The sequence below is a fragment of the Melopsittacus undulatus genome, chromosome 7 (assembly GCF_012275295.1).
Source record: "Melopsittacus undulatus isolate bMelUnd1 chromosome 7, bMelUnd1.mat.Z, whole genome shotgun sequence".
In the NCBI taxonomy this organism is placed as follows: Eukaryota; Metazoa; Chordata; class Aves; order Psittaciformes; family Psittaculidae; genus Melopsittacus; species Melopsittacus undulatus.
Window position 1 is genome coordinate 34340826 of NC_047533.1, and position 27184 is coordinate 34368009.

The 27184-nt window shown below is 39.3% G+C and overlaps 3 protein-coding genes across 4 annotated transcripts in view; 2 read left to right on the plus strand and 1 right to left on the minus strand.

Annotated features, from left to right (window-relative positions):
* The first annotated feature begins 12180 nt into the window (after positions 1 to 12180).
* Positions 12181 to 12834, plus strand: LOC101867927 (claudin-22). Its single transcript, XM_005149031.1, has one exon. It carries the CDS (start codon positions 12181 to 12183, stop codon positions 12832 to 12834), a length of 654 nt encoding a protein of 217 aa, XP_005149088.1.
* A 551-nt stretch (positions 12835 to 13385) lies between these two features.
* On the plus strand, positions 13386 to 14551 carry LOC101870838 (putative claudin-24). Its single transcript, XM_005155118.1, is given in 5 exon segments — positions 13386 to 13422; positions 14015 to 14160; positions 14163 to 14315; positions 14317 to 14447; positions 14449 to 14551. Coding segments are annotated over 5 exon segments (570 nt in total).
* Positions 14552 to 15542: 991 nt separating this feature from the next.
* The window catches only part of WWC2 (WW and C2 domain containing 2), a 108059-nt gene continuing 96417 nt past the window's right edge, over positions 15543 to 27184 (minus strand). For both annotated transcript variants that reach the window (XM_031048939.2, XM_031048941.2), the window contains 4 exons: positions 26342 to 26434; positions 25041 to 25292; positions 20136 to 20263; positions 15543 to 18203 (listed from right to left, as the gene is read on the minus strand). In XM_031048939.2, coding sequence (XP_030904799.1) covers positions 18137 to 18203; positions 20136 to 20263; positions 25041 to 25292; positions 26342 to 26434 — 540 coding nt within the window. In that variant the 3' untranslated portion in view covers positions 15543 to 18136. The remainder of the gene's footprint in view (positions 18204 to 20135; positions 20264 to 25040; positions 25293 to 26341; positions 26435 to 27184) is intronic.

The following is a 27184-nucleotide window of genomic DNA, read 5'->3' on the forward strand; positions in this document are numbered from 1 at the left end:
TATTTATTTATATTTTTTTCCTTCCCCACAGTTCTGTTGGGATAATAAAATGGAGCCAGCTATTCTTTACCTGAAGGCATATCAACCTAGTGGCATTTGCCTGCAGATTAGGAATATAAAGCAGCAGGAGACTGATTAAAGCAAGATCTTGTTTCCTTGTGAATGTTACTGCTGTCACATCCTGCAAAGTTCTGGTTGGTGGTGGTATTGACCGTCAGTGCCTCAGTGGTACCTGGTCAGGAAGAAAGATGGCTATTATTATGATTTTAATCACTACCTACAGAGGAGCATCTGGGACAAATTATTATATATTCTGAAGGGACAATCAGGACTATCTAGAATAGAATAAGTATTGTGGGAAAGCGGAATGTACAGAATAATAAGAGGTAGAATAGCAAGAGGTATGAATTACTAGGGAAGGAGGAAGAAAGGAAAGAAGGGAGGAAAGCTCAGACTTCTATATCTAGTTTTGATGGTGCTACTGTAATAACAGATCCTGAAGTCAAGAGGATTTTATTTTTTCCCCTACCTGGATGTCTTGTTTAGAACAGATGATAGCTTTGCAGCTGAAGTTGATAAAAGATGTCATTCAGTCCAGAATTGCTTCTTTTGGCACAGAAATAATAAAGAAAAATAGCTAATGCAATTAAAAACTATTTTGGGGTTCAAAGATTGGGGATGGGTAGCCCTGACTGTGATTATAGGGCTGGAGATTTATAGCTCAGTAGTTATTTACTCTCTAGGATGCTAATGGGATCCCAGAGCTATGTATTATTGGAATTTATGGGCAAATGGCAATGTAGCAACATGCTGAGTTGTTGGAAATTTCCATATTTGCTGTGTTTTGATGGAAGGCTCTTTGTGGAAATGCATTCCCTAATTTGGTTTGGTTTCCTTGCTGCTAGCAGATTCCTTGTTAGGTTGCGTGAAATAATTTTGTGGGTCCTGCTAGAAAATGCAGACGGCAAGACATGCGGAAATGTAAGAAATTAGTATTTTTAGTCTTCTGTATGTGAGACTAAATAGAGACAGCTTGAAGGGGAAATGAGGTGCCATGAAGGGGTATGCACCAGAAATTCTGGAAATGTAATCCTGTGGTGCCACATGTTCTTTTTGACACTTGGGAGCACTAAAGCAATGTATCTTTTTATGAAGTAAAGGTAAATCCTCATTATCCTCTTTCGGGTATGAATCTTGTTGAATCCCAATCTTGGGATTTGTATGCAATAGAGTTTTGATTAACTAATAGGCATTAGGGTGCCTGACTGACCTGAAGTGCTTGTTCAAGGATGAGAGGGAAACACACAAGGAACAGAACACTACATCTTCCTTTTCCTTTTTATGTTTACCTCACATGAAATCTCGAAAAAAAAAATCTGGTGCCAATAGGTGATCGAAAAGCCAGACTGTTTTATGTCTGTTAATAAAAACATCTGAGATACTGTGTGATTTTCATCTATTCAATTTCACAGGATGAGGGAGATACACTAGGGTCACTATTTAGATCCAAGGCTTCATGCTGGTTTATACCTGAGGTAACTTAATTCAGTAAGGTTAAATGGTGAATTACATACTTCCTAAATTACAGTTACTTGCTATCCTTGTGTTGGTTTGTTTTTTATTCATTACTGGATTGTACTCATGCCATGTTCTTACTCTTTCCTGACTTATAATGGATTTCGTTATTGAATTATTGAGCAAAGCTTTTAAATAAAACATCAAAGAATTCTCTTCTACTAACAATTCTGCAGTCATGAGATGCAGTAACCCTTAGGACCACTTTCTTCATCAGAATACTGACACTGCTAGACTTATTCCTGAATGTGTTGTGCACAAAATATAGGGTTTTTTTCTTCTGGAGGTGAAATGACTTGCCTTATAAATATGCAAAATTAGATTGCTTCTTATACAGATATCTTACGCAGTATCTGTTTTGTTCTTTGTGGCCACTTTAGGTGGCCTGCCCTGAATCCCAGAGAAAACCAATGTACTTACAGGAAATGTGGTTAAATTGCTTCTTAAAAGTATGTTCATTCTGAGAGTTGAGGAGAAAACTGGAGCCTGTTTTCTAGCCATTGGTCATCTTCCTTGTTCTGCACGTTATATGTTGCTTTGCTTGGGCTAGAGGGCCACTGAATCCAGACTATATTCCGAAACTACTGATTGTGATTATTTGCCAGCAATCCAGTTTGTGTGGAGAACAAAACTTAAGCTCAGGTCTTCTCATGGCCACTCATTTAATCTTTACTTGTGAATGCATTTTTGGGATTTGTCTGTTTATTTCAGTGCATTAAAACTGACTTTATAGATCTGAGTGCTCTTGTACAATAACTTTATGCTGCCTTTGAGGTTCTTGCCACTTCCATAGAACCAGCAAATCTTTTTTTTTTTTGCCTGAAGGGGATTAGTGTCTAGTTTGCACATAACAAAACAAACAGAAAGCATAAAGCACTATTCAGTTATTCCAGAATCACAATGAATAGTTTGTAGTGTAAGTGTTATGCTTTAAGGATAGATGAGATGAGGCTACTGGGAGCAGCATTCAGTTTCTGAAAGTGAAGTATAAACTCTGATTCACAGAAAATGAAATTTGGAACAGGTTGGCATTTATATATTAAATGATATACCAAAAGGAATACACTTGTTTATTCTTAAATATTTAATTTTTGTGGGCACTATTAAATATATATTACTGTCATCTAGCTATTTTTCTAAAGGCTAGAATAGGCTTGCTAAGATATCTGAACTAGAAAACCCTTCTATTATGTCTTATCTAATGTATTTTGCTTCCTCAAAAGGGAATAAGCTATACAAACAAAAAAAAAACTTATTTAGGTGCTGATTTTAAAAAAGGGGGAACGGACTGACTTTCACCATGACTTTCACCTCAAGCTAACACTGTTTTACTGGCAAGAGGTTTGATAGGCTTGGCCTGAACATGATTTCAGTAAGCACTTGGACAAAATGATGAAAGAACGTTAGGTCTTGCAAAGATATCAGCTGTAGAGATAGGAAGTCCCTGGCCTGCCTTGAAGTGGAAGCTGGAAAAGGTGCTTGTACTATTTTTCTGCTTTTCCCTAGCAGTCCCTGACAGAAACAGGATACTGGCTAAGCAGTGCTTTGGTGTGTGGCTGGAGCCCGTGCTCTTAAAGCACTCTCTGGGATTTGGCATGATCTGTTTCTGGGCAACAGAGCAATTCTCTTATTGCTTGAGGCTGTCAGTTTGGGCACTCATAAATAACTTCCCCAGCCCCCACTCGTTTAAAAACAAAGTAGTCAGAGACAGTTGAAGATGTATTTAGATACAAACTGCCTTAGGAATCCTGTGACAGTCCAGCTCCTTGACTGCTTCTCATAATAAATTCTAACAATGGTGTTTCTTTGCTTTATGATCTAAATTATCATTATTTTTGCCTTCAGGGCCCTAGATAGGTAATTTTAAATTAGATTTTTGTCTACATCAGATGCTCATGGCAGTGCAGAATCTCAAGTTTTCTATATTAATTGTCTAACAACATATGTAGCATTTCAAAGATCTTTTTTATGCTTTAGTTTGCAGCATTTCTGTGAGGCTCACTGAAAGCAAGCTTCTTGTTCCAGCTTGCCCTGCTGATTGCAAATCTTTCCTGCCTTTATGCTGAAATGTTAGTAGGCAGATCTCGGGCAGCTATCGGCTTTCTATCAGTTACTGCTTCTTCCCTGAGCTGTTGGAAACTCAAAAACTACGTATCTGTAGCTCCTGTTTGCTAAAGTCATTAATTTCTACCCTTAATTCCTATTGGCATTTGGGATTTGGTAGTCCCAGGCTGTGCTGAAGTACTAGACACTGTAAATCCTTCTACTGAAACTTGAGTATCCTCCATCACACTCCAATATCTTACCTGTTATTGGTTGTTCAGGTCACTTTTGAGGCTCCAACAGTGTATTTTCACTCCTGCTGTTCTCTGATACAGAAAGCTAAATCACACAAAAGACAAAGGAGCCAGGATTTTTGTTATCTTTTCATCATGAGAGCTCCCAAACTTTTACCTGGACCACTTGTTCTAATCTTGCACAAAACCCATAACATTGTGGTCAACAGTGGGGCAGAAGATGCTGTTGTGTTGGGGATTCAGGGCTGTGATGCAGCACTATTGCTGTATGCTGATAAAAGCTGTTACCTCCTCTGACTGGATTCATCCCAGCTGGTCTCCTCAGCCCCATCAGTATTGCTGGCTTTGCAGATCAGCTTGAGGTAGAACCATGTTTTCCTGTACAAGTCTGAGAAGCCAGTGTATTTGCTATGTTTTATGGAACACAGTCTGACAAGAAGAAAGGTAAATATCTTCTGTCGTAGCTGTGAGATGATTTGAGCATGCTAATGTTTTCTGTGCCTTAGAAAATAATCAAAGAGATGTAACCGTTCTGTAATTAAGAGGGATAAAGTGCCAAAGCTTGATACTGAGTCACCTTTTCTTCAGATATGCACTATGCTTCGTGTGGGCACAGTATTTAGGAGCTGAGCTCCAGATCTTTAACAAGATGTTCCCAAGCTATAGCCTTTCCCTTTCCTCAAGGCATTCCACTTCCAGCCTTTTACAGCTTGGATATGGTTTGATTTTGATTCAGAAATGTGAGAAAGGCTGCCTCTCTCTTGCATGTATGGAGGTGTAATAAGAGTTCAGCAGAGAGCTCTGTTGATCAGACATTTCTGAAAGCAAACTTCTTGCAGAGGCAAGAGACAAAGGTTTCTCTGTCAGGGCTGTGTGGAGGGATACCTGCATGTTCTCCATCATATCTAGCAGGGAGTAGAGGAAGGGGAATGCTTGTGAGCCCTCATCTTCTTCCATACATGTTCTAGGAGCTGGGAAAGGTCCTTGTCCTCTCAACATCATCAGAAGGCAGAAAGTGTGTGTGCGTGCTGCAAGGGATGTGAATATACCAGAATTCAAAATTATAGCAAATCATAAACTGGATGGCATCAGCAACAGCAATAAAAAGCTGCTTCCTTTCACGGATTGCAACAATCTTGTTTGTAAGAGAGCAGACAATGCCCATCTCTGTGACATTAACCACTAGATGCTATTGCTTAAGAAAGGAGGACAAAAGTGGAGAACAAGTACATAGCCTTAGGAAATGTGATCTGTATTCCAGAGCTTCATTAGAACAGGTTGCTTAGGAATGCTGTGTTTTTTTCTGACAGCAGACATTTTTAAAGAAAGGCTAAGTAACTGTCTGTTAGTCTAGGTTTGTGTTGTTTTGTCTTATAAGAAAAAGATGGGGAAAAAGGACTTTTAATGTTTCTTTCAATTTATATGGAAACTACATGTTGTTTTATTCCACCTTTGTAGGGGAATTTCCAAGGTTAAAGATATTTCTGCACCCTGCTGTCAGTGGTGTTCCTGTGGGTTGTGGTTTGTGCAACTGGACATGTGGGTCAGAGAAGTACACTTGCACTCCTTGAGGGATATAATGCCCTCTTTTTCCTTCTACCACAACAGCAGCAAATTCTGTGATTGCTGTCCTGCAGAGAAGTGATAATTAGGTATAGAGAAAGCATGGTAATTTGATGTATCATAAAGGGTTTTCACATGAATACAGATGCATTACTCCCAACCATGGAAACTATACTTTATGAAAATCATCATGTACTTGGTGTGAGGAGCACTTTCCTAATCTCATGCCATCTGTGCATCTGGCAGAATATTACAGGAAAGTCATTTGTACATCCACTTGGGAGTGTATCCTTCCTATTCAAAAAAATAACCATTTGTAGATCATATCTTGCAGTGGAAGATACTGCCTTTCAAAAAGACTGCTGTCAATTCACTTTTTTCCATTTTACTTCTTGGGCTAGAGTTCTTGCTTCCCCAAAATAGCCAAATGGACGTATCTGCATACCAATATGCCAACAAGATGGTGATGTGCATGGTATTTCCAACCTCAGGGAAGATTTTAATCAGTTCTCTTTTTGTTTTGTCCTAAAGTGTATGGTGAACAGAAACATAGCTAAGACAGTCATGATGGTGGTAGTGTGAAAGAAGAGAGGTTTTTAATCCCACATTGATACCCTTAAGGAATGACAGCATGCACACTGTATTGAACTCTGACAGCGGGAAGGTAGAATCACTGCAAGACAACTAACCACTCTTTCATCTGTTTAGAGATAATTGAATATATAAGCTAGGATCTTTTAGCATGGATAAGACCTCTGCATAAGGATATTAAAGAGGTATATACAAAAAGAATAGTTTTGAGATAGTGTGCTGGTTTTGGCTGGGGTAGAGTTAATTTTCTTCATAGCAGCTACTATGGGTCTGTGTTTCAGATTTGTGCTGGAAACAGTGTTGATAACACAGGGGTGTTTTAGCTATTGCTGAGCAGTGCTTACACAGAGTCAAGGCCTTTTCTGCTCCTCACACCACCCCACCAGCAAGGAGGCTGGGGGTGCACAAGAAGCTGGGAGGGGACACAGCTGGGACAGCTGACCCCAGCTGACCATGGGAATATCCTATACCATATGGTGTCATGTTCAGCATATAAAGCTGTGGTAAGCAGGAGGAAGGGAGGACATGTGATGTTATGGCACCTGCATTCCCTAGTAACCATTACATGTGATGGAGCTCTGCTTTCCTGGAGATGGCCAAACACCTGCCTGCCAATGGGAAGCAGTGAATGAATTCCCTGTTTTGCTTTACCTTTTAAGCTGTTTTATCTCAACCCATGTTTTCTCACTTTTCTGGTTCTCTCCTCCACCTTGACACAGGGGGAGAGAGTGAGCAGGGTGGTGCTTAGTTGCTGTTGGGCATTAAATCACAACAGAAGGATAGTGAACATTACATAATAACTGTTGACTAGTAGATAAAACAGTCTAGCAGTAAATTTATAATTACAGGGAGTAAAATGACACAAAGCAAAATTAAACTGTGAAAGTTACTGTTGTAAGATGCTCTGGATGCAGCAACTATGTGCTCTGGGGGTAAATTCCTAGGGGTAGGGTCCATCAAAGGCTACTAGACATGATGATGTAGGCTTAAAGTCTAGGCTCACAGATCTTTACACTATAAGATGGAGAGAATATCAGCCTATCCTTATCGTGTTGTTATAGTCTTTTCCTGCTGGGTTAGATAAACTTTTGGCTTAGCCTGACCTTCTCCTGCTGTTCTTGTTTTAGTGAATAATGCTTTTTAAATGTATTCCAAGCTCAGCAATGCCAATATCTGCATTGTCCTTTAACTTATACTGTTAGTACCTTTTGTCTGCATGGGATTTTGTACAAAATAATAGGAAGACTTGAGTGTACTACAGAATGTCTGCCCAAGTGAACACAGGTTATCTTTATATCGGGAACTATCACTTGTAATAACCTTCACACTTGTTTTCTTGCACTCAGAACCTAAGAGTCTTCACTGTCTTTCATTTAGGATAGAGCATTCTCTTTTTAATTTGAACCCCTGAAACAGAGGTAGCCCTCACCTCTGTGTAAGTGTGTTTAGAAAGTGCATGATACTTGGCAGAAAATACTAAGTATGTTTCCAATATGCAGTCATCATCAATTAGTTAAAACAGAAATAACTAGCACATAACTATTGCAGAGACATGGTTTTAGAAGTCTTCACCAATTATTTTTCTCTGGGTTGACAGTGAATACGGGCAGGCACTATTTCAATCTACTCATGCAGAATTAATCAGGTGCTGCTGTGTGGCCACAGTTGGTGGGAGGGCCAAGGGAAAGTGAAGGGAGGAAACTGCTGTTCCTCCTTCCCTCCCTGCACTCATCCCTTCCTCAGGGGTAGCTGTAGGCAGCTCTGCTTGACTTCCTCCTCACTGACACCCTGAGAGAACCTCAGTAGATAGACACCTGTCAGATTTTTGATGTAGAGTAGGGAAGGTGAGAGGGAGTAAAGAGAAGGGGTGGGGATTAATATGATGGAGGACGACAGTAAGCATATATTTGAGTTTTAACTTGCGCTGACAAATGTTAAGGTTTTAATTTGTTACTGATAGGACCTCATGAGCTATTTAAGCTATAAGCTTGCTTACCTTTCAGTTGGGGGGGGGAGGATATTGAAATTATTAAAATGCTGGAAAGGAGGAAAAGCAGCAGAAAAGTTTTATTTTGTTTTTCTGTAGCCAAAAAGATCTGCAGCATTAGGGAGAACAGTTGCTAGGAAAGATATTCCCTTTCTACATCTCCTGGCTTCCTGCATCTTAGAAGGTAAAACACTAAAACAGTTGAATCCACTAGAATCTGAAGAACAATCAAATGACTACCCGAAATCTGTTCAGTTTCTTTTTCTCACTTCCCCCCCAAATCTCAATTATGGCAGATGAGCAGAATGCCACAGGTGCCCCATGCTTCCTTCACTTGCCAGAAATCCTCACTGCTCATTTCCCAGTCTGCCTAGTTTGATATCAAAAAGTATGTGCAGTCTTCTAATTTATGGTTAACAAGTCCATATTATTTTTGTAATCCCTATTGTCATGCAATAACAATTCCCCATGCAGGTTCTGCTGGGTACTACAAATAATTTCTCATAAGATTACTGATAATAAGAAACGCATCTTAAGGAATGAGAGAAATCTTATTATAATAATTGTTTGCAGGTGTTAAATGAAAAGCATTATAGAAATATGTATGTGTAACACTCTATTAAACCAGAATCTCATAATAAGGGATGGATAATGATAAAGAAGCCTACATACTTCACAGCTCAGGAATTAATTTCTTAGATTTCCATCATTCAAGGAAATCACATTGCAATCACTGTTCAAGTGACAAGTGTTTTCATACTTACAGTATTCTCCTCTATTGATAGTACATCAAAAATAGCTCCCTGAAAAATAAGGCTAATTTTCTAACCCAGTCAACCCTCATTTTGAAGTCTAGATTGGGATGGTGGTGGAAAAGTTTCTGCAAAGGTTGAAGTACTGAGCCTTAAACTACTCTTTATTTTTCCAGTTGGCAAATGTTCCCTCTCCCATTTCAGTCTTTTGAATGAATCCCTAATGCAGAAATAGACAGTTTCATCTTTTTGTGCTTGACTCTTTCAGTGCCTTTCCCTTCTACATCTTTCCAACTGCCATTAATCCTACATGACGTCTTATTTCCAGCTTTTGATTAATCTTATGGAAGTGAAACTCTTAGCAAGGTCTTTCACTCCTAGAAGTAAATTTCTTTTGCATACATAATGTGCTCTTATTAAAGATGCTTAATGAATTATATCCAGTGTTTGTAGAGGGAAGGAATGCAGGGTTGGGCAGTCCTTGCACTGCTGAATATGCCCATCTGAGGAGGGAGGCCCTATTCAGAGGGCCAGTGCCTTTTTCCTACATGAGAAGATTCTGCAGCCCTTTCTTGGCAATTCTGAAGGTGCTGAGGTGGCCTGAGTGCTCACTGAGTCCTCACCTTGCACTGCTGCCCTCAGCTCAGCTTTGCCCTGCCCTCTGCATGCTGGCCCTCCTGCACCAACAGTGGCTGCATGGCTGGGATGTAGCCTCTGTCTGTGCCAGGGAGGGTGGATCAGAAGAGCTGATATGGCCTTAGTGATGATTTGCTTTGTCTCTGCTGGGCTGTCCCCTTCTGTAACTTCTCAACAAAGCATTCAGTTGTCTGTTTTGTGAATTCTTTGCTCTAGCAGCATCCTAGTGTTCACTGAGGGGCACTATTTCAGGGGTCAGCAAATGTTTTTTGCCATCACAGTGTAACAGTGCACCCTGGGTTTGCGTTTCAAATTACCCCGAGCAGTCAGGCAGAAAATGATGGGAACCCAACTTTAGCCCTTGAGCTTTGCAGTAACTCTGACGCATTACCTTCCTTGTAGGCACAAGCCTACCAAAATTAAGTTATTCTGGGAATGAGACATTTTTAGATGTGAGAAAAAGAAAGAATGAACAGTGTGTGTGGGGGGGAAGGTGTGCAAGAAGACAGGACTAAGGCATTTACTGACCCAACAATTTAGATGTCTCACTTCAGATAGAAGATCTGGTTTTGTTTATGGGCTTGCTGAGATTTTCACAAGATCAGTAGGTTCCAGGAAAAGGCAGTTCAGAACTTGCTCCTATCCTTGCGACAAGACAAGTCTTACTTTCCACACTTCTTCCCTGGGGAGCAAGGATTCTTTTGTAATTTTGCACAGGATAGTTGAAGGAAGCTGCTTTGTTTGCTCTGAGTTAGGGCACAGTTAATAGTAAATTGCAGAACGTAACTGGCAGATGATACTGGTGCAGTAGTCTGAATGCTTCTGCTTGCTAAAACTGAAAGGCTGGCATACTGCTCCAGTTACGGTCAATATTAGCAAAATGAACGGACTTCGCATGCCTGATCTTTGCTCTTAATGCCATACAGTGTGAGAGCACAAGAAGAAAATGTTAAATGTTCCCAGACAGAAGCGCAACATGCTTCCAGTCAAAGTACGGCATAGCCACGATTTTAAAGTCAAACAAGCGTGTATCATCTGAATGAGCAGAAGCACTCCTCAAGTTTAGTTGTTTATTTGAAAAAGTATTTAAATGCCATTACTGAGTTTCTCACTGCATGTGGTGATGGTTTCCAGAACTAGCAGTTTTGCTCTGAACAGAGAAAGGGGAGAGAAGTGACACTGCCAAACCTGAAAATACAATCTGGACTTTGAACGAATGCAAGGGTTTTTGTCTTCTTCTTTTGCCTAGTGGATGGTCGAAGTTAGAGCCTTGTTTGCATCAATTTGTTCCTGGTTTTGTCAGCAATATCCTTAGTGATTCCTGCTCTTGTGTATGGTAATATTTTGACCTGGTGTAAACTGTTGGATTGGGTTGGTACACAAGCAGAAGGGAAACAGATCATCTTTCTTTGTGTTGGCTCATCAAAGCTTGTGACAGGAAAACCCCAAGGGTTAGAAGATAAGACTCAGAAGAGAAATGAGGAAGAAGAGATCTTCTCACAGTGAAATTTCTTGTTGGTACCCCTTGGGATTTTGGCAACTTTCAAAAGTAGTGCTGTTTTTTCCATCACCTGATAACCTATTTTGAGCAACTGAGGAGATACTATCTCGTCTAGGAAATAAAGTCAAGAAAGACTGGAAAACATTTCTGAGTCGTACACATGTGCATGTCTTCGTACTACTCAGCTCTCTCCCATACAGGCCATGCTGTTACATCTGAGTGGGGAACAGCAGGCACATGTTCTCCTTGCTGACCCTGTAGACAAGAACAAGTGTAGCAGATATGAGAGCAGTTAAAAAGAAGGGTTTCCTAATGGGGTAGTGGCATAATGGTATCTTGCTTTGATCAAAAAGGTACTAGGCATTCCTGGCCTTGGGATCACTGAGTGCCAAATGTTGTTAGAAACTAAGTGCATACACTCTCTGCCATCTGGGATGTAGTCTCTAGGAAAGGGGACACTGAGCTGGTGTAAGCTGCTACCACGGCGTTGTTGAAGTCCTGGGGCAAGTAAAGTTTATGCTGGCTGGTGATCTGTCTGGGTTCATTATGGGGCAGGGATGTCTAGGATTTCGTTTTTTACGGTACTTTCACCATACCCTTCTCCTTTTCCTCATAAGAGTCAGTCAAAACAAAGCCCATTTTAAAAGAAGTGAATGTAGAAAATGTGAAACATAAGGATCTCTTACAAAGTGTCTTTTACAGTGCTGGGACATAAAACAGGGCAGTGGAAGATAAGCTATTATGTATGTTGAGGAAGTCGAAGAATAAAGATTATAGGCAAACAGTCTACCTTTCTTTACAAGGCCTTGATTTACATCCCTGAAATCTCAAATTTAGCTATTACAATGAAGTCCTGTTGTACACAGAGCAGCCTTTTTATCACCACTTAAAATCTAATTAATCCGTATTGAAGCACAAAGATTTCTGTTGTGTTTTAGGGTGAGGGGTCATAGAGCCCTCTTTGTTCATCCTCAGGCTTGTAATCATCAGGCATTGGGATATAATTTTACCAAGCAAATTGGAAGGTACCAGATCAAATCCTTATCGGAAAGACTAACTCATGGTTTAGTGAAGTCCTTCCTCCTTTACGTGAAACTTTATATTCGCAAAGAACAAAAAAGTGTTTCAGAGCTCACAAAGGGTTAATAGCAAGTGCTTATATTTTGGGCAGCAGAGAACTAAAATAATCATAGCTTCCACCATCACGCAAGGCAGTGGTTGTTACAGGTCTGCTGGGGAGACCTTTCCTCCTCAAGCTTTTAGGACTCTGCTCTCATAATGGCCTTGCTTTATCAACCAGTGATGCAATTAAGTGGCATACTGGTCTCTCTGTTGGGATGGGTCCTGTCCTGTCTCACCACTTATTTACCCCAGTGGAAAAATCTTAACTTGGACCTGAATGAACTGGAGATCTGGACCATGGGACTCTGGCAAGCTTGTGTTGTCCAGGAAGAAGGGGGTATGCAGTGCAAGGACTTTGATTCTTTCCTAGCTTTGCCTCCAGAGCTCCGGATTTCTAGGATTTTGATGGTTTTTTCCAATGGATCGGGGCTTTTTGGCCTCTTGCTCTCAGGATTTGGGTTGGACTGTTTGAAAATTGGTGAAAGACAACAGGGACAAAAGAAACGGCTGTTGCTGTTTGGAGGAATGCTCTTCTGGATATCGGGGATTACAGCTATTGTCCCGGTTTCTTGGGTTGCCCATTCCACAGTCCAGGAATTTTGGGATGAGAATATACCAGATATTGTTCCCAGGTGGGATTTTGGGGAAGCATTATTTGTTGGCTGGCTTGCTGGGTTTTGTCTTATCTTAGGAGGATCCCTACTTAATTGCACAATCTGTTCAACTGAAGTCCATCCGTCTTCGGTCCATTACACAGTAGCAGAGCAGCAAGATCAGTGTCAACACTTGGAAACTGAAACTAGGCCTTAAAATGGAAGGTTTTATGCAGAACAGAAAGACTGCCCTATCTTTTTCAAACCCCAGTGCAAGTCAGATGCTTGTTCCAGTAGAAATTCAAAGGACTCTTTGTTACCTAGCTGATTTCCTAAACTTATGCCTGCTTTCTCCTTAACTGGTATTGGAAGGTGATGTGTTTTCTCACATGCAGAACTGTTTAAAACTTTGTTTCACAGCTGAACGCTGAAATTTTCATAGACTGCACAGAAAAGGTGCTTTTGCTTTCTCAACTGCACTGTAAAATCCTGAAAATGAATATGCATGTTCCCTTTACAGCTTGGCTTTTAACCAAAATGTGCTTCCTTTTCATATGTAACTGATTAAATGAGCCTCAATGCTTGATTCCTTGTTGCAGTTTTCCACTTGCCTAATGCAGTGCTGTACAAACTTGAGTTTTCACATCCTAAACAGTCTAAATACATGCATCGCATCAAATTATCTTTCTGCGTACTCGAAAATCGTTGTGCTCAGAAGACTGTAGGTTTCTATAACTCTAAGTGAGCTTTGCAGATGTCTTTTTGTGCATGGGGTGTTTGAGTGTGGGTGCTCCATACCCAGCAAGTAAGTTGTGTTTCCCCTGTCTAGCACATTAAGCTGCCCATGCAAATTATTCTGAGTGTTTCTGGCACCTTCATACTTTAGGCTCCCAAAATAGGTTGAGAAATGTTGCTCTATAAATCCTTATGTTAACTTCTTCTGGTACAGGTATTAAAGCATCAGGTATCCTGTCAAAGCTCCTTAAACTCCATTCATTTACAGCAACATGTTGTTCTGAAACCTTGGAGTTTAAACAACTGATGCTTAACTGGCTCCAAGGCAGATAGCTTCATCTGCATCAATATAGTATTAAAACTTCATCTAAAAATGACTGGTGAGATGCTGGATCTAGGAGAACTGCTGTTAATGATTTAGCAGGTTGATGGAAAGCAAAATATATGCATTATCTAAAACCCAAAACAAAATAAGAAACCCAAAGAAAACCCAGTTGTGGCTGCACCCTTCAGCTACTGGTTTACCACACTATGTCCCTGTCCCCCAAACACTGCAACTGGAAACAGGCAACACGGAGCAGGAGGAGGAAGAGTAGTCCATGCTTTCTAAAGCATTAACTTTCGCTTATGTTCAAGATGACAAAGAACTGAGTCTGCAAAAGCAAATGGTGCAGCAGTTCTGTGGCTGCTAAAATTGAACTTGATCTACAGGCTACAGCTAGTTGGATTGCTGTTGTCTGTACAAGGATGGATTTTACTTGGTACCTGTAACTATTCAGCAGACTGGAAAAATCACAACTTAGACTTAAAAATGTACTGGAGCTTTGGACCATGGGACTATGGCAAATCTGTACAGTCCAAGCCATAGGAAGAACACAGTGTGAAGATTTTACTGATTTCCTAGTTTTGCCTCTAGAATTACAGTTTTCTAGGATTTTAGTACCTACATTATATGGACTAGGATTTTCTGAGCCTTGTGATCTGTAGTCTTGATCTGTACTGCCTAAGGATGGAGAGTACAGAGCTGAAGCTAAAGAAACAGCTGTTACTGCTTGAAGGAATATTTCTGTGCGTGGTTGGAGTTTTGGCCTTCGTCTGTTTCTTGGGCTGCCTGTACCATAATCCAGGAATGTTGGGATAAAGACATCCCGGAGGTTGTGCCCAGATGGGAAATAAGGGGTGTACTATTCTGTGATTAGTTTGGTGTATTTTTTTTTTATAAATCTGGGGGGATCTCCTCTTCCCAATCTGCTGCTCACCTGACTGTAAATGACCAGAACTGGATGCCATGGCAGATGTGCAAGACACTCATCAACATCTGGAAACTGGATGTCTTTGAAAAGGGAAGATACCAGGTTTTCAGATTTTACTCTTGCATTACAGCAAGAAATGTCTGCTGAACTGACAGGTAACTGTTCAGGAGACTGAGGGGAGGGATTGCTTCTTACAAAGTAGTTCCTTTAATCACTGCTTACCTTCAATTTTAATTACACTAATTGATGAGCTATGGAGATATAAGTCACTGCTCTGTTCCCCTAAAATTTGATCAATTGCACGTTTTGGTTTTGTAGGGGTTTTGCTTGCTTGGTGTTTTAGGGTAAATAAGTATAAAATTCTTAATCTCTAGGCATGCATGGAGACTTGACTGTATTTTAAACAGCACAACTCCTACTGGGGCCGCTTTAAACAATGTATTTTGTACAAAACATAATAGTAGCTGAAGTCCTGAAAGTTTGTCGTGTCAGTTCAACATGCATTACAAAACCTGATACAGGACAACCTTGGATGAAGTTCCCTGGACCTGTATCAGTCACAATAAACTAAATGTTCTCAGGCATAATGTCATGTAATATACTGTACTCCAGAGAGAGAGAACGACTGAATGTATCCATGCACAATCTCTCCCCAGGGAAATCCAGTATTCCCCAATAATAATGAGATGTCCAGTGGAGAGTTGACTTTATCCATTGCTACTGCAGATTTTACTTAATGAATGTAAAGAGCTAGCTTCAAGCATATGAATCAGTTTAACTTATCCTAAGGCTCAGCATTGATTGATGTCAGCCTTCTATAAATTGCAATGATTTTTACATAGACAAAGCTGCAGCAGCCATCTGTTTATGCAAAAAGCAGAGAGAGACATAGAACAGCAATAAAAGAATTAAATAAAACAGTGGTCTGGCAAAGAACTTTGTTAAAAAAAATGTATTTTCCAATCACTGAAACACATGGAAAGTGCAGAGACAAGTTAATCTATGTGATGTACTTGCATACTTTTACAGACAAAATTAGAATAGAAACACATTCAGAATATAACCTGATTAAATACTTAGTTCAGTCCTGAGCATTTGATATTTAATACAGTATAAACATAGCAATAGTAAAAAAAAATCTTAATTATTTGATTTGTGTTCTATTACATTTTCTGCTAAATTTTGCTAATTTGGCTAAATATTATTGTACCAGTGATATTTAGATTTTGATATATGCAACTGTAGTGACATTGGTACCTGGAAATAGAACAAATTACATTCGTTATACCCTGCTGTGCAGAATAAATTCCACTTCAAGAGTAATATTTATAATTTTAAACTGATGGAGCTTTACCTGTATGGACTATTTTAGCTTATTCTATCGAGTGTTTCAAGTGTGAATAATCCAAATTAGTTAAAAAAAAAAAACCCAAAACTCCAGAAATGTTAAAAGCCTCCTATAAACATGTTCAACTTTACCGATCTGGAAAACAAGGAGCATGAATATGTAGAAGTCTCTCATCTTCAAATGAGTTTTGCAAGCTAAAGCCAGCACTCCTTAAATTTTGACCTCACTTCATGCTTACAAATGAAGATGATAATACTTCTTTTCTGACTATTATTCCAACACATGAGGAGAAACAGCTCATGGGGCAGCTCAAGACAGCTCTGACAGCTCTAAATATTTTTTACAATATCCTTAATGTCAAATATTTTTATGGCCAGAACTGAACTATATTAAACAGAACATAAATAAGACTGTAAATAAATAAAAGAAAAATCATAAAGTACACATCTAAACATCATTCTACAAACAACTCATATAATCAAATGGAGAAGTTGAAACTGTCAACCTTCATTTCACCTCTACATTAAATAATTCCAGATTTGTTTTTTTTTTAAATTGACCTTTCAAAACATTAATGTTATCTCAAACCCAAGAAACAAAAACCAAATGGGGCATTCACAAAGGATGTTCAGTCAGTCCTCTTGCCCAAACTGGCATGTTTGGCTGTACGTTTAAGTGATCTGATGTTATTTGTGCATAAGAAAACCCTTGGGTGTTGCACAGACCTCTTGTCACAGAATTGTCACTTTGAATTTAAGGCAGCTGCTACCATGTTGTGGTTGTATTTGCTTCCATTTTCTTACCAAGTAATTACAGCCTTTTTGAAAGATGAAGTCCGTGGCTTGCTGAGGAAGAAAACTTTAGCCAGTGCATCCCAGTGCAACAGTTTAAGTAGAAAATGAACTCATTTTTTCTGCAGTGTCCACCTCCTCACACAGTACCCACAGAAAATAAGACGCCAACTGCTTTACCAAGGCAGGGCTTTTTGAATGCCTACATATAATGTTCTGTGCTTCTAAAAGAATGCATCCAAGTCTATGCTTCCTCCTAGCAGGCTGCTTCATGTAAGATGAACTTGCAACATCTGTTTAGTAAACCTGTGCACCCTCAACTGCATACAGGGTCAACGTGTATCTATAAAATGTTATTTATTGTACCGAAACATGTGAAGACTTCTAGTGAGGAGCTTTTCCTTTTCAGGAAGGGTTTACCTTACCAACAAGAATTCTGATGTCTGAGTTAGTACGTGACAGGTTTTTCTGCTGGTACAAATACTTTAATGAAACTTCTTCATATTTGTAAACCTAACAAACACTTTTAGGTATTCCTAGTTGGCAATAAGAAAGCCTCTAGGACAAAAGATTAAGATAGAGGAACTCTCATTTTTAAGTGTGCAGTGAATATGACTATTGTAATTCCAATGTTGGTATAGTGAATTTGATTTAGCTTCCAGTTCAGAAAGCAGCTGCCCCTTTTGGTAGTCTCATAGTAAGTTTTTAGGGTTACTTGTCTGCCTTGCCTTTCTCACTCTCCCGCAGATGCAAGAAACCTTTTAGTGCAGGTTAACGTACTGTACATTCATAAACTAAACTGAACTTTGTCTCTTCCTACAAAACATTAAAACACAAAAAACTGTTTTCAGAAACAAAATTCCAATGCAAGTGATGAATTTAATTAGCAGCTGTTGTGAGGCAGCCTTGATGTTTTTGAAAGGAGCTTACTCTTGTGGTTAACTTTAAACTATAAAAGTCACACTCTTGTACAAAAATATTGCATGGCAAATCAGCCATCTTCACAGTCTGCTCACATGAAAATAGTGAAAAGATAAACAATCTTCTGTTGAACGTAATATTTCTCAACACAGTGCAGTTCAACAGGATACATGCTTAGTACTGCCTTTGTTCCATCTTTACAAAATAAAAACACATGCAATACATACAAACTGTACAAAATCAACATCAGTATACCAAAATTAATCTACTTTGGTTTTTCCAGTTGTTCGGGGGGGGGAGGAGGGGTTGCCATTTTTTAAGCATACAACAATTCAATTCACTGTATCTTACAAATAAATGTATCAATAGTGAGTGTAAAATAGAAGATCTTTCAAAGCAGGTCACTGGAACTACTAAGTTCATCTGAAAAGAGATGAGCAAGTGGAAAAACACTTCAATGAAAATGCGTAATTACACATCATCAGCTGGAAGGGCTGGTATACTGATCTTTGCTCTTGTGAAGTATGCTATCTTCTCCCTGAAATTATAAAGGAAAACAAGTTATTTTACTATTTATGGCATGACTCCAATGTCATCTGCTGTAGAGTTGCTAATGCTACAGCATTGTTCTTTAAAATACAGGTTTGGAAAATATACAGTGAGGAAAATACACACAGTGAATCTATTTACAGCAAACGTGGCATTCTGACATAATTCCCTTCTTAGGCAGATTTATGTATAAAGCAGTATTTCATTAGTAACTGCAGTGATCAGGCTCAAATACTAATCTAGTCACTGATTTCCTATGATGATATTGCACTGGGTGGACAAAAAGGCAAAATAAAACATTTTATCCTGACTTGGGAAAAGGGGGGGTAATAAAATAACTGGGTCTGGGCAATACTCAGAAGCAGAGTTGTCAACCCCTTCTCTAGTTGCTTCCCTGTGCTGTTACCATTTCTGTCTCCTATGAACCGAGAGCTTACTGAGGCATAACAGGTTTACAAAAGCCTGTCTGCCAGCAGCCTACAAAACAGATGATAAGTATTTGGGGCTTAAAAGTTAAAGCTCAGAAGAGTTATTCTTCTTGAGAGCTTCAAAAATGCCTCTGCATGGTTATGCTGTGAGGCCACAGCAGTGTAACAAATCCAACTAGTGGGGCCTCTACAGTTCAGCCTTAGGAGGTAGCTACTTGCCCAGTAGACTAAACCATGCCTTCCACTGGTGATGCTTGAATTCCCATCAAAAATGCGAGCTCAGAGCATAATCAACTGCATAAACTGGAGTCCTCAGCTAGTTGTGTGGTTATCAGAAGATAAAGGAGAATAGTGTCTTATGATACCCCTCTTGCAGGGGAATGACGTCTTGAGCACTATTACACATTCCTGTAAACTTGGGCAGCAGTCTGTTTGTGATGACTGTTAAATGACCAGCACTGACCGAAATTTTGTCAACACTTACACAGAAAGTGAAAACTGTTTGAAAATGTCCCACATTTCATACTGAGAATAAATAGCTCAGCTTTAACACTTCTTTGCTAAGAAACCCCTTTCCTTTCTTGCTTTGGTTCTGCATCATTTACAATTGTGGTTTGAAATATAGGTCTCACAGGCCCCTATCTGCTCATGGATTTCTCAAGCTGCTCATGATAGACTGGGTTAAAAAGGAAAAAAAAAATCCTCACAGTTATTAGTAGCTGACTTAAGTTCCCTATACAGGACCCAGAAGCCAAGCTTTAAGAATATCAGTTAGTGACAAATAGTGTAAATTCCACACTGTTCCTGTGTGGAAGAGTGCACATTGGAGTTTTCAGATTTTCATACGAAAGTGTGGCCTCTGGGCTGGTAGTCTGCCACTTACTTTGGGAATTTAGATGAGTTAGAATTAAGGCATGAGATACAAAGTGTTCATTGTGGCTTATGCTAAGCAGGAAAACTTGATGTTGCTTCATGTGATTGGTTGCTGTTCCCACAACCAAAAGGAGGAGAGAAACAAAGCAGGAGGGACTCAAGATTTTTCTTGAATACTAAGTCTTGAGCAAGGCACAAGTAGTGGTTAATCATAAGATGTATACTGTTCTACCTCTCCCTGCAGGGTGATTTGCTTGAGGCACCTGCCATCACCGGGAAAGATCCCATGACTTTGAGCCCACTGTGAATCTGCTGTGGGTGAGGTAAGCTGTGGCAATGGTCACACACGTGCTTATCCACAGAGGTATGAAACTTTTCACTCCATTTCCTTGCCACCACAGCTCAGCTAAATATTGCCACTGCTGCCACATGAGTAATACCAAGGCCCAAGTCCTCTGAAATTCCAACTCAGAGCTATATTAAAAACATATAAGGTTTCTTGCAATTCAAAGGTGTGTAGATTTTTGACCAACATTACAAGGCTTGTCTCTTTAAGCTTAGAAATAATTTGTGTTACTTCACTACATTAAAAAGAGAGTGAAAAGCAGAACAGGCCCTACCTGAATGACTGCACCTGCAGTGGCACTTTCTGGCTCTGCTCCCGTAACCGGCATACATCCTTAGAGGCTTTCCTCATCAATTTCTCGGCACTTAAACCTTGTTTCTGTTCTTCTTTTGACTGTTCAGCCTGTAAACAGGAAAAATAACTATTTTGCTAATAATGAACAACTACTCATTTCAAGGAAATGACAAATTATTCTTCATCAAGCAAAACACTTGGCAGGGTTAGGTTTACATTTGGATTTGATCTTAAAGGTCTTTTCCAACCTAAATGATTCTATGAAAATCTCTATACAAAGGGTCAGAAAGACAGACTGACATCACAAAGTAAGCCATGGGCACAAAATAAGAGAGCTTTTCCTTGAAAAAAAGAAAAAAGAGAGAAAAATTCAAATAAACAGAGCAAATCCCACATCATCACAGGTGGCTACTAGGGTATTGTAGATTTTGATGAGATTTGTCTTAGGGCCACAGTTAGACAATACCTAAATTCGTATGAACAGATGTTATCTACCCAAGTATCTTTATAACTGGGAGACAGTCATTCCTTTCCCATGTAATGTTCTTCTATTTCCTGATGAAAGCTCTTAGGAAAGTTCCCTATACCTACTTTAAAATTACAGACAAAAACCAGAGAAGGTGTGCTCTCAAAACAAACTTTCAAGTTTTACTGACCTTGCTAGTGAAGTTAATATGCATAAACTTTTGTGCTTTTATTCATGACACAACACTTTTGTATGGGACGCTTCTTTCATTTGCACTGGAGGGGTTGTAAAAGCCAAGGCAAGTGAACCAAACACTACTGATGACAACAGATAAAAGATCTTCCTTGACATGAGTGCTGTTGAGCAGCTACATCGCTGCCAGTAAGTCGCAGTATTTCTGCACCTCAGTATGGCTGGTGCTATTATACATCTCTACCAAGCACTGCTGCATCAACAGGACAACTGCAGCTGTACCATCCAGCATTTTGGCAGCACACTGTTATCAAGAGCTGTGTTTTGTTTTGTTAAGACTTATCAAGTGTTTCTGAATTCCCGATAGTGTGAAGAACAGCTCTTTTCAGGTGGACAGTCACCTCAATTTCTTAGACAAATGGTCACACATGGTGTGTATGGTGCATGGCACAGGCAATGCCACCTTGTGTGCTCACTTAGCTTCATTTCTAGACATTTGTCTGACAGTCCCTGAAGTCATGTACTGTATTTTGAATTCTGCCAGCCATCAGGGTTTAATAGAAGCAGTTCATGTTCTAAACAATTTTAAAAGTTCTTTAGAGGTTAATTTTCTATGCTTGACTTCGGCACTCAGACACGAAAATGCTGTTCTGTTACCTCAAATTAAAACACACACACCCAAGCCAAAACCAGTGATCTTCAAAGTTGGTTTGTAAGTTAGGAGTTCATGTCTCTAGTTCTGAATTCAACCCAGTAGACTCCCAAACAACAAAACCAGCTAATTCAAAAAAGTTAGTCCATACTATCAGTTCCATACTGGGCAGCTATAGAAATCCATTCACAGCAGGACAGTGGTATCCTCTATCTGTTGAAACGCACTCCAGTGTTCTGTATGAAAGGGTTTTACATGAAAGAGCACCACCCTTTCAAAAACTCACTCAAACTCCAGTCAGTTTGTACTGCTGTTAACTTCTTCAGCCCCTGGCTCCAAAGTATGTGTGATTTTAAAATTAAGTTAACCTATAAATATCGTTTTCCTTGTTAGTGAACATAAATGTGCAATGACAACTGTTACTGTCTTAATTTTACATATGTCAATGGCCATATGTTTTATCAGCTTCCCTAGTTAATATTTATCATCAGAGCACTAAACATACAATATTTCAAAATCTTTCATATTTTCCCTAACTATACATGAGAATCTTGTGACTAATGCATTTCAGGTTAACAGCACGAAGACTTCTCTTGTTTTCATACTCTAACCATGGGGGGTTTCTTTAATCCTTTTATTTTTTCAGGATGCTCTCAGAGAAACTTTGATTTCAGCCCAATGTCTCCAAGAGCATGCATATATGAAGGTATGTACATGACCAATTTTAAATTTACACTGTCTTTCTTGGGTGATTTATAAAGACAGTGAATCTTCCATCTATATGAAACACAGAAAAGCAGACTAATACACTGGCCATACATTTAATAAGTGCCAAAAAATAAGTGCCAGATCAGCTATGTGCAGATGCAGAGATTCCTAAGTCTGGGATAACAAAGAACCACTATAACAATTACTTAGGTGAAATAAGGTGAAATGCTAATTCCTGTCTTGCTCTTCAATGGTTTTTGTATAGAAGGCAAATCTAAAGAAAAACTGCTAACTGTGCTGCATACCAAAACACTGGAACAAGAACATATCTGTGGTATTAATGACTTAATTGCAGACCACCTCTACGCAGAAGATGCACTGAAACAAAATGAAGACATTTACAGATAGTTATCTATTTTGAGCATACACAAAGAGGAAGTCCTTCACAGGACACGAGGTGTCTGAAAACTTACTTGTATGAGGATTTAAGATTCAGACTTTGAAATACTGTGTGATTTCTCACAAAAATGCAACCTAAACAAGAGAAAATGCTTCTGGTGCAAAGAATTACCTACTGTTTTCTGATCTGCAGGTACTGGTGAGCTTTACATACTTGTACTTGGGAAGGTGTGGTAGGTAGGTATCGAGTCTGTGTATATGGCTTCAAGCAGAGTAACTACAAGCTAGAAGGCAGCCACTGATTTTCAACGTCCCCTACATGTGCGGTTTCATTTTTCACTTGAGACTCAATTTCTGTGGCACTTCCAGCTGCTGCATTAGTCTGCACCATTATAATACCTGCAGGATCTAAAAAATAATCTATGACAATGTTCTCTAGGCTGCTGTGTTTCACTAACCCAAGAGGAAACTGACAGCAGAGTACAGTATTCTCAGGGTTGTTTTGCTCCACAGGGGAAAGCTGCAACAATTTTAATGGTAGAAATATTTCCAGAAACTTTGCAAGTGCTCTTCCAAGCAGTGGAGTGGCTGTGATCCTTGTTCTGACTTCTAAGAAGGACTTGAATGCTATGCTGCAGCCTGCATATATTTTAGGAACATACATTATTACCCTTATTCCTTATCGCAGTGTATGTCATGGTGCTGATCACTGACACCAGAGGTATAAAATATGAGAAACCTATCTGCTGCCTTGAAAGAGCCAGCTGAAGTAAGAAAGCACAAATCCAAAGGATTTATAATATTAAATGTTGCAGAGGCATACTCTGTTCTAGCGGGAATAGCTTTAGAGTGGGAACAGTTTTAAATAAGCAATTAGAAATTACCATTTCTATCCTGCACCCAGCATTAGATATGAACTATGAATTTCTAAAATGTAGCTATCCTTTTATATAAAGCTACTACTATTTTTATGGGCTGCAACTTAGAAAGATCAAATTACTATAATGAATTCACACTGTCAAACCCCAGATTAATATTGTGTGATGTTTAAATGTTGCACTGTTTTATCCCATTTTGCCCATGGGTTTCTCTCTTAATGCTCAACCTAAGCTCTGCTAGTACTTTACAGCCATTTTAGAACTCCACTAGCTATAGCCAACAGCAGATGCCAAGGAAAGAGAGACAAAAAGAGAGAACAGAACAGGGCATAAGCATAGAGCTGGGAGAACATATTGGGAAAAAGTTCTGTTTCCTAAGCTATCAGTCAGACTTCTTGAAGTAGGTGATATCATTATGGTTAATGACCTCTGATGGATTTTTCCTCCATGAATTTATCAAACTGCTTTTCAAACCTCTACAAACTTGCAGCACTCAATGTTCCATAGACAACATTTTTACAGTTTCTAAATGTTGTGCTATGGTTGCTTTCCTTTAACGTGCAACTTCTTCAATTCCCTACTTCCTGTATTATAAAGGACAACGATTAAGTGCTTTCCTCCACCTCACCCATTATTTTATAGACTTCAGTTGTAGCTACTTAGCCACTCCTAACAGAGAAGCTGTTTCCTCCTCTGACCATTCTTGTCAACTCCCTGTAGCCTTATTATCCAGTTTGAACTTATTATCCAGAACTGAACAATGTTTAAATTACTGGCATAATGCATATTTACATCATAAAACAATGCTTTGTTTTGTCCAACCTTTTTTTTCCTCTCCTAACAACCTCAGTAGGCCCATATCCCAGTGTATGATCACCTCTGCAATTTTAAACCAACCAACCAACCTTCCCACTTTTTAATACATCTTGGAATTTTCCATGTTCCAACTTGTCACTGTTGCCTCTCAATTGTTCTATCTTATTTATTGTCTTTTATCCATAAGGGTATCCAATTACCTTACAGAGTTTAGAGAAAGTGCATATATACTTGTATTATTTTTAGAGACCATGACATAGGGAATAGAATTTGGCTTTCATCTGCCAAAACTAGAACAAGTATGTCCTGCATAAGGAAATACGCCACAGCGGAAGTACTGCCTTTCCCACATACCCCTACCACTATAACTAATAGTCACTGCCTCTCTCGATTTCTGTGAAGGCTGCAAATCACCTGATTCTGAAGGACAAAAACCAGAAGTATGACTGGCACATGAGAATCTTAAATCAACTTTTAAGTAAATGCTGGTTTATTACACCACTGCTATTACTCCAAGTAATAGGGTTTCTACTCTGCATTGCCAAAGTATTTACAGAGTACTAGAAAACTAGTATGTCAGATTCTAGGTTTAAATACTGTAGTATTGACCAATAAAGAAATAGTTTACACTATACAATTCAGAAGTGTATTGAGTCAATTGTGAGCTTCTGTAAAAAGATCTTTAACACTAGAAATCAAATTCTTTAACAAATTTACAGAAAAGGCAGGGGTCTATGTGCATTCAGTCATACAATATCTGTATGCTGCTCATACCTGTTTTTCAGCCTGTTTCAAGAGTTTCTGGAATCGTTCATCCTCTAGCACACACAGGGGAAGATCTGTCTCTCCTCTGCCTTTCATTTCCTCCAGCTTTTGTTTAAGATCCCGCAAGGCCTGAAGCTCATCATTCAGTCGATTCTGCCTTGTGCGTGATGCCTGGAGGTCCAGCTCCAAGTCAAGGGAAGTGCGTACAGGGCACTCTTGTGTAGCTCTTCGCATGATTGGTTGGCAAACAGGCTGAATCAGCTGGGAGACAGAACAATAAAAGTTATTATCTAGAGAGGCTGATGTAGGCTTTGACATGATACAGTCAGAAAAGCTCAAATAGTTTTGCTTTTCTTTAGCAGAAAGCTGCTATGATGAGATCCAAGTCCAAAAATTCATCTATTCTGCAATTTTTCTTCAGGCACTAGCTAAAAATGAATGTGAAAGTTTCTCCAACCAGATGTACAATGATATATTTACAAGTTAAAACCAAAAAACCCATTCTGCTCCCCAGGACAGCACTATGCAGACTTCCCCAGAGATTTCAACCTCTCTATTTATTTTTATAAGCATTTCCTTTTTCAGTGCCTAAGCAAATACATACTGTTACAAACACTGTAAAAATGCATTTCTTTAGCATATTTCATGCTACTTACTATCCTTCAACAGTGAGTTTTTGCATGAGAAGCCATCCCAGACTATTCAGTATTTCTTTCTTTATGCCAAATGTAATCCTGCTACCTGGTAAAACCCTTCTCTGAAGTGTTTTCAAAGTTACAATCAAGATTAAAATAGAGCTCTCAACTTATGCAAGAAAGAACTCCATGCAAGAGAAATACAGCCTTGCTCTCTTGTCCTTCAATCATTTTGCTACTCAGTCTTGGAGAAGAGTAAACCCTCTTTAAATGGGCACCTGAATCTTTAAAACTTTGACCAAAATTTGCTCAAGGTACATTTTGCTGGTGTTGACTTTTGGTAGCATAAGCCACCTTGGGTCACTTTGGAGTAGCTGGGTTCCTTAAACCACATTCCTCTGACAGCAACAAGCTAAAGTTCACCAGTAAACATCATGATGCTGAGCACCAGTGTTTGGCTGCTGGCTTCAGCCACAGCTAGAACATCAGCTTGGTTCATTGGGGAAGACATAGCATTGAGACAACTGTGGTGAGATTTCAACCGGGAACTACACGACCACATGTAGTACTTGCATCACTTTTGCTGAAATAAACGATATGCTTTATTTCAAGACATGTTATTCCTTCTCTCCCCATACTTTGTTTTAAACCATGTCCAAGTAACATAGCACATACCCGTTTAACTCTTAGGCTCCGCCGTTCTGTGGCATTTCTCACAAAGAGAGACTTTTTGGCTAGTGTTGAGCTGTCACTGTCACTTCGATTCAGCTGTGAAAATGTACATAACAGAGATATAAAGCACATTCACATATATATACAGCTGTATTGATACAGATCATAAGAAAACCTTAGTGCTGATATACATGTAGGTCATTCTTAGCAAAATTTTTCAACTAGAATAAGCATCTCCTTTTAAATTCTATACCTAAACCAAGACAACCTTTGATCTTACTAGATGAAGAGTAAGCAGACTCTTTAGGAATGCAAGGAAGCCAACTATGGTTATTAAGTACTGCCAACTCACTGTCTGGCTGCAGATTATACACTATGGATTTCATTTACCTGGGGCAGGCTCTTAACAAATCTATCACAGTGAAGGTAAATTACTGTAGACATGCATCTGTCCAAACAACTGTATTTTTGCATTATTATTATTAGTAGTAGCAACAAGTTTACAAGTGCCTACAGCTTCCTTCGGAAGCACTTCCTGCTTCTCAAAAATATGCACCACAGCTCAGCAGTAGCTTCTTCATTATAGCACTAGTTTCACATATATCAATGCAGACTGATTGTTAGATGCATCAAAATGCATGGTTGTAACCTTCACAGAAAACAGAAGCATCTATGCACAAGGTATTTATTTCACCTCTTTAGAACAGGACAGACAAAAGGACTCATTCTGGTAACACTTCAGTAACCAAACCCAGAGCCCTAAACATGCTTACACTGGACTGACTGGGGGTTGGGGGTGAGAAATACAACCTCTGGCAATATGAATACACCTCTCAAGAGACAAAT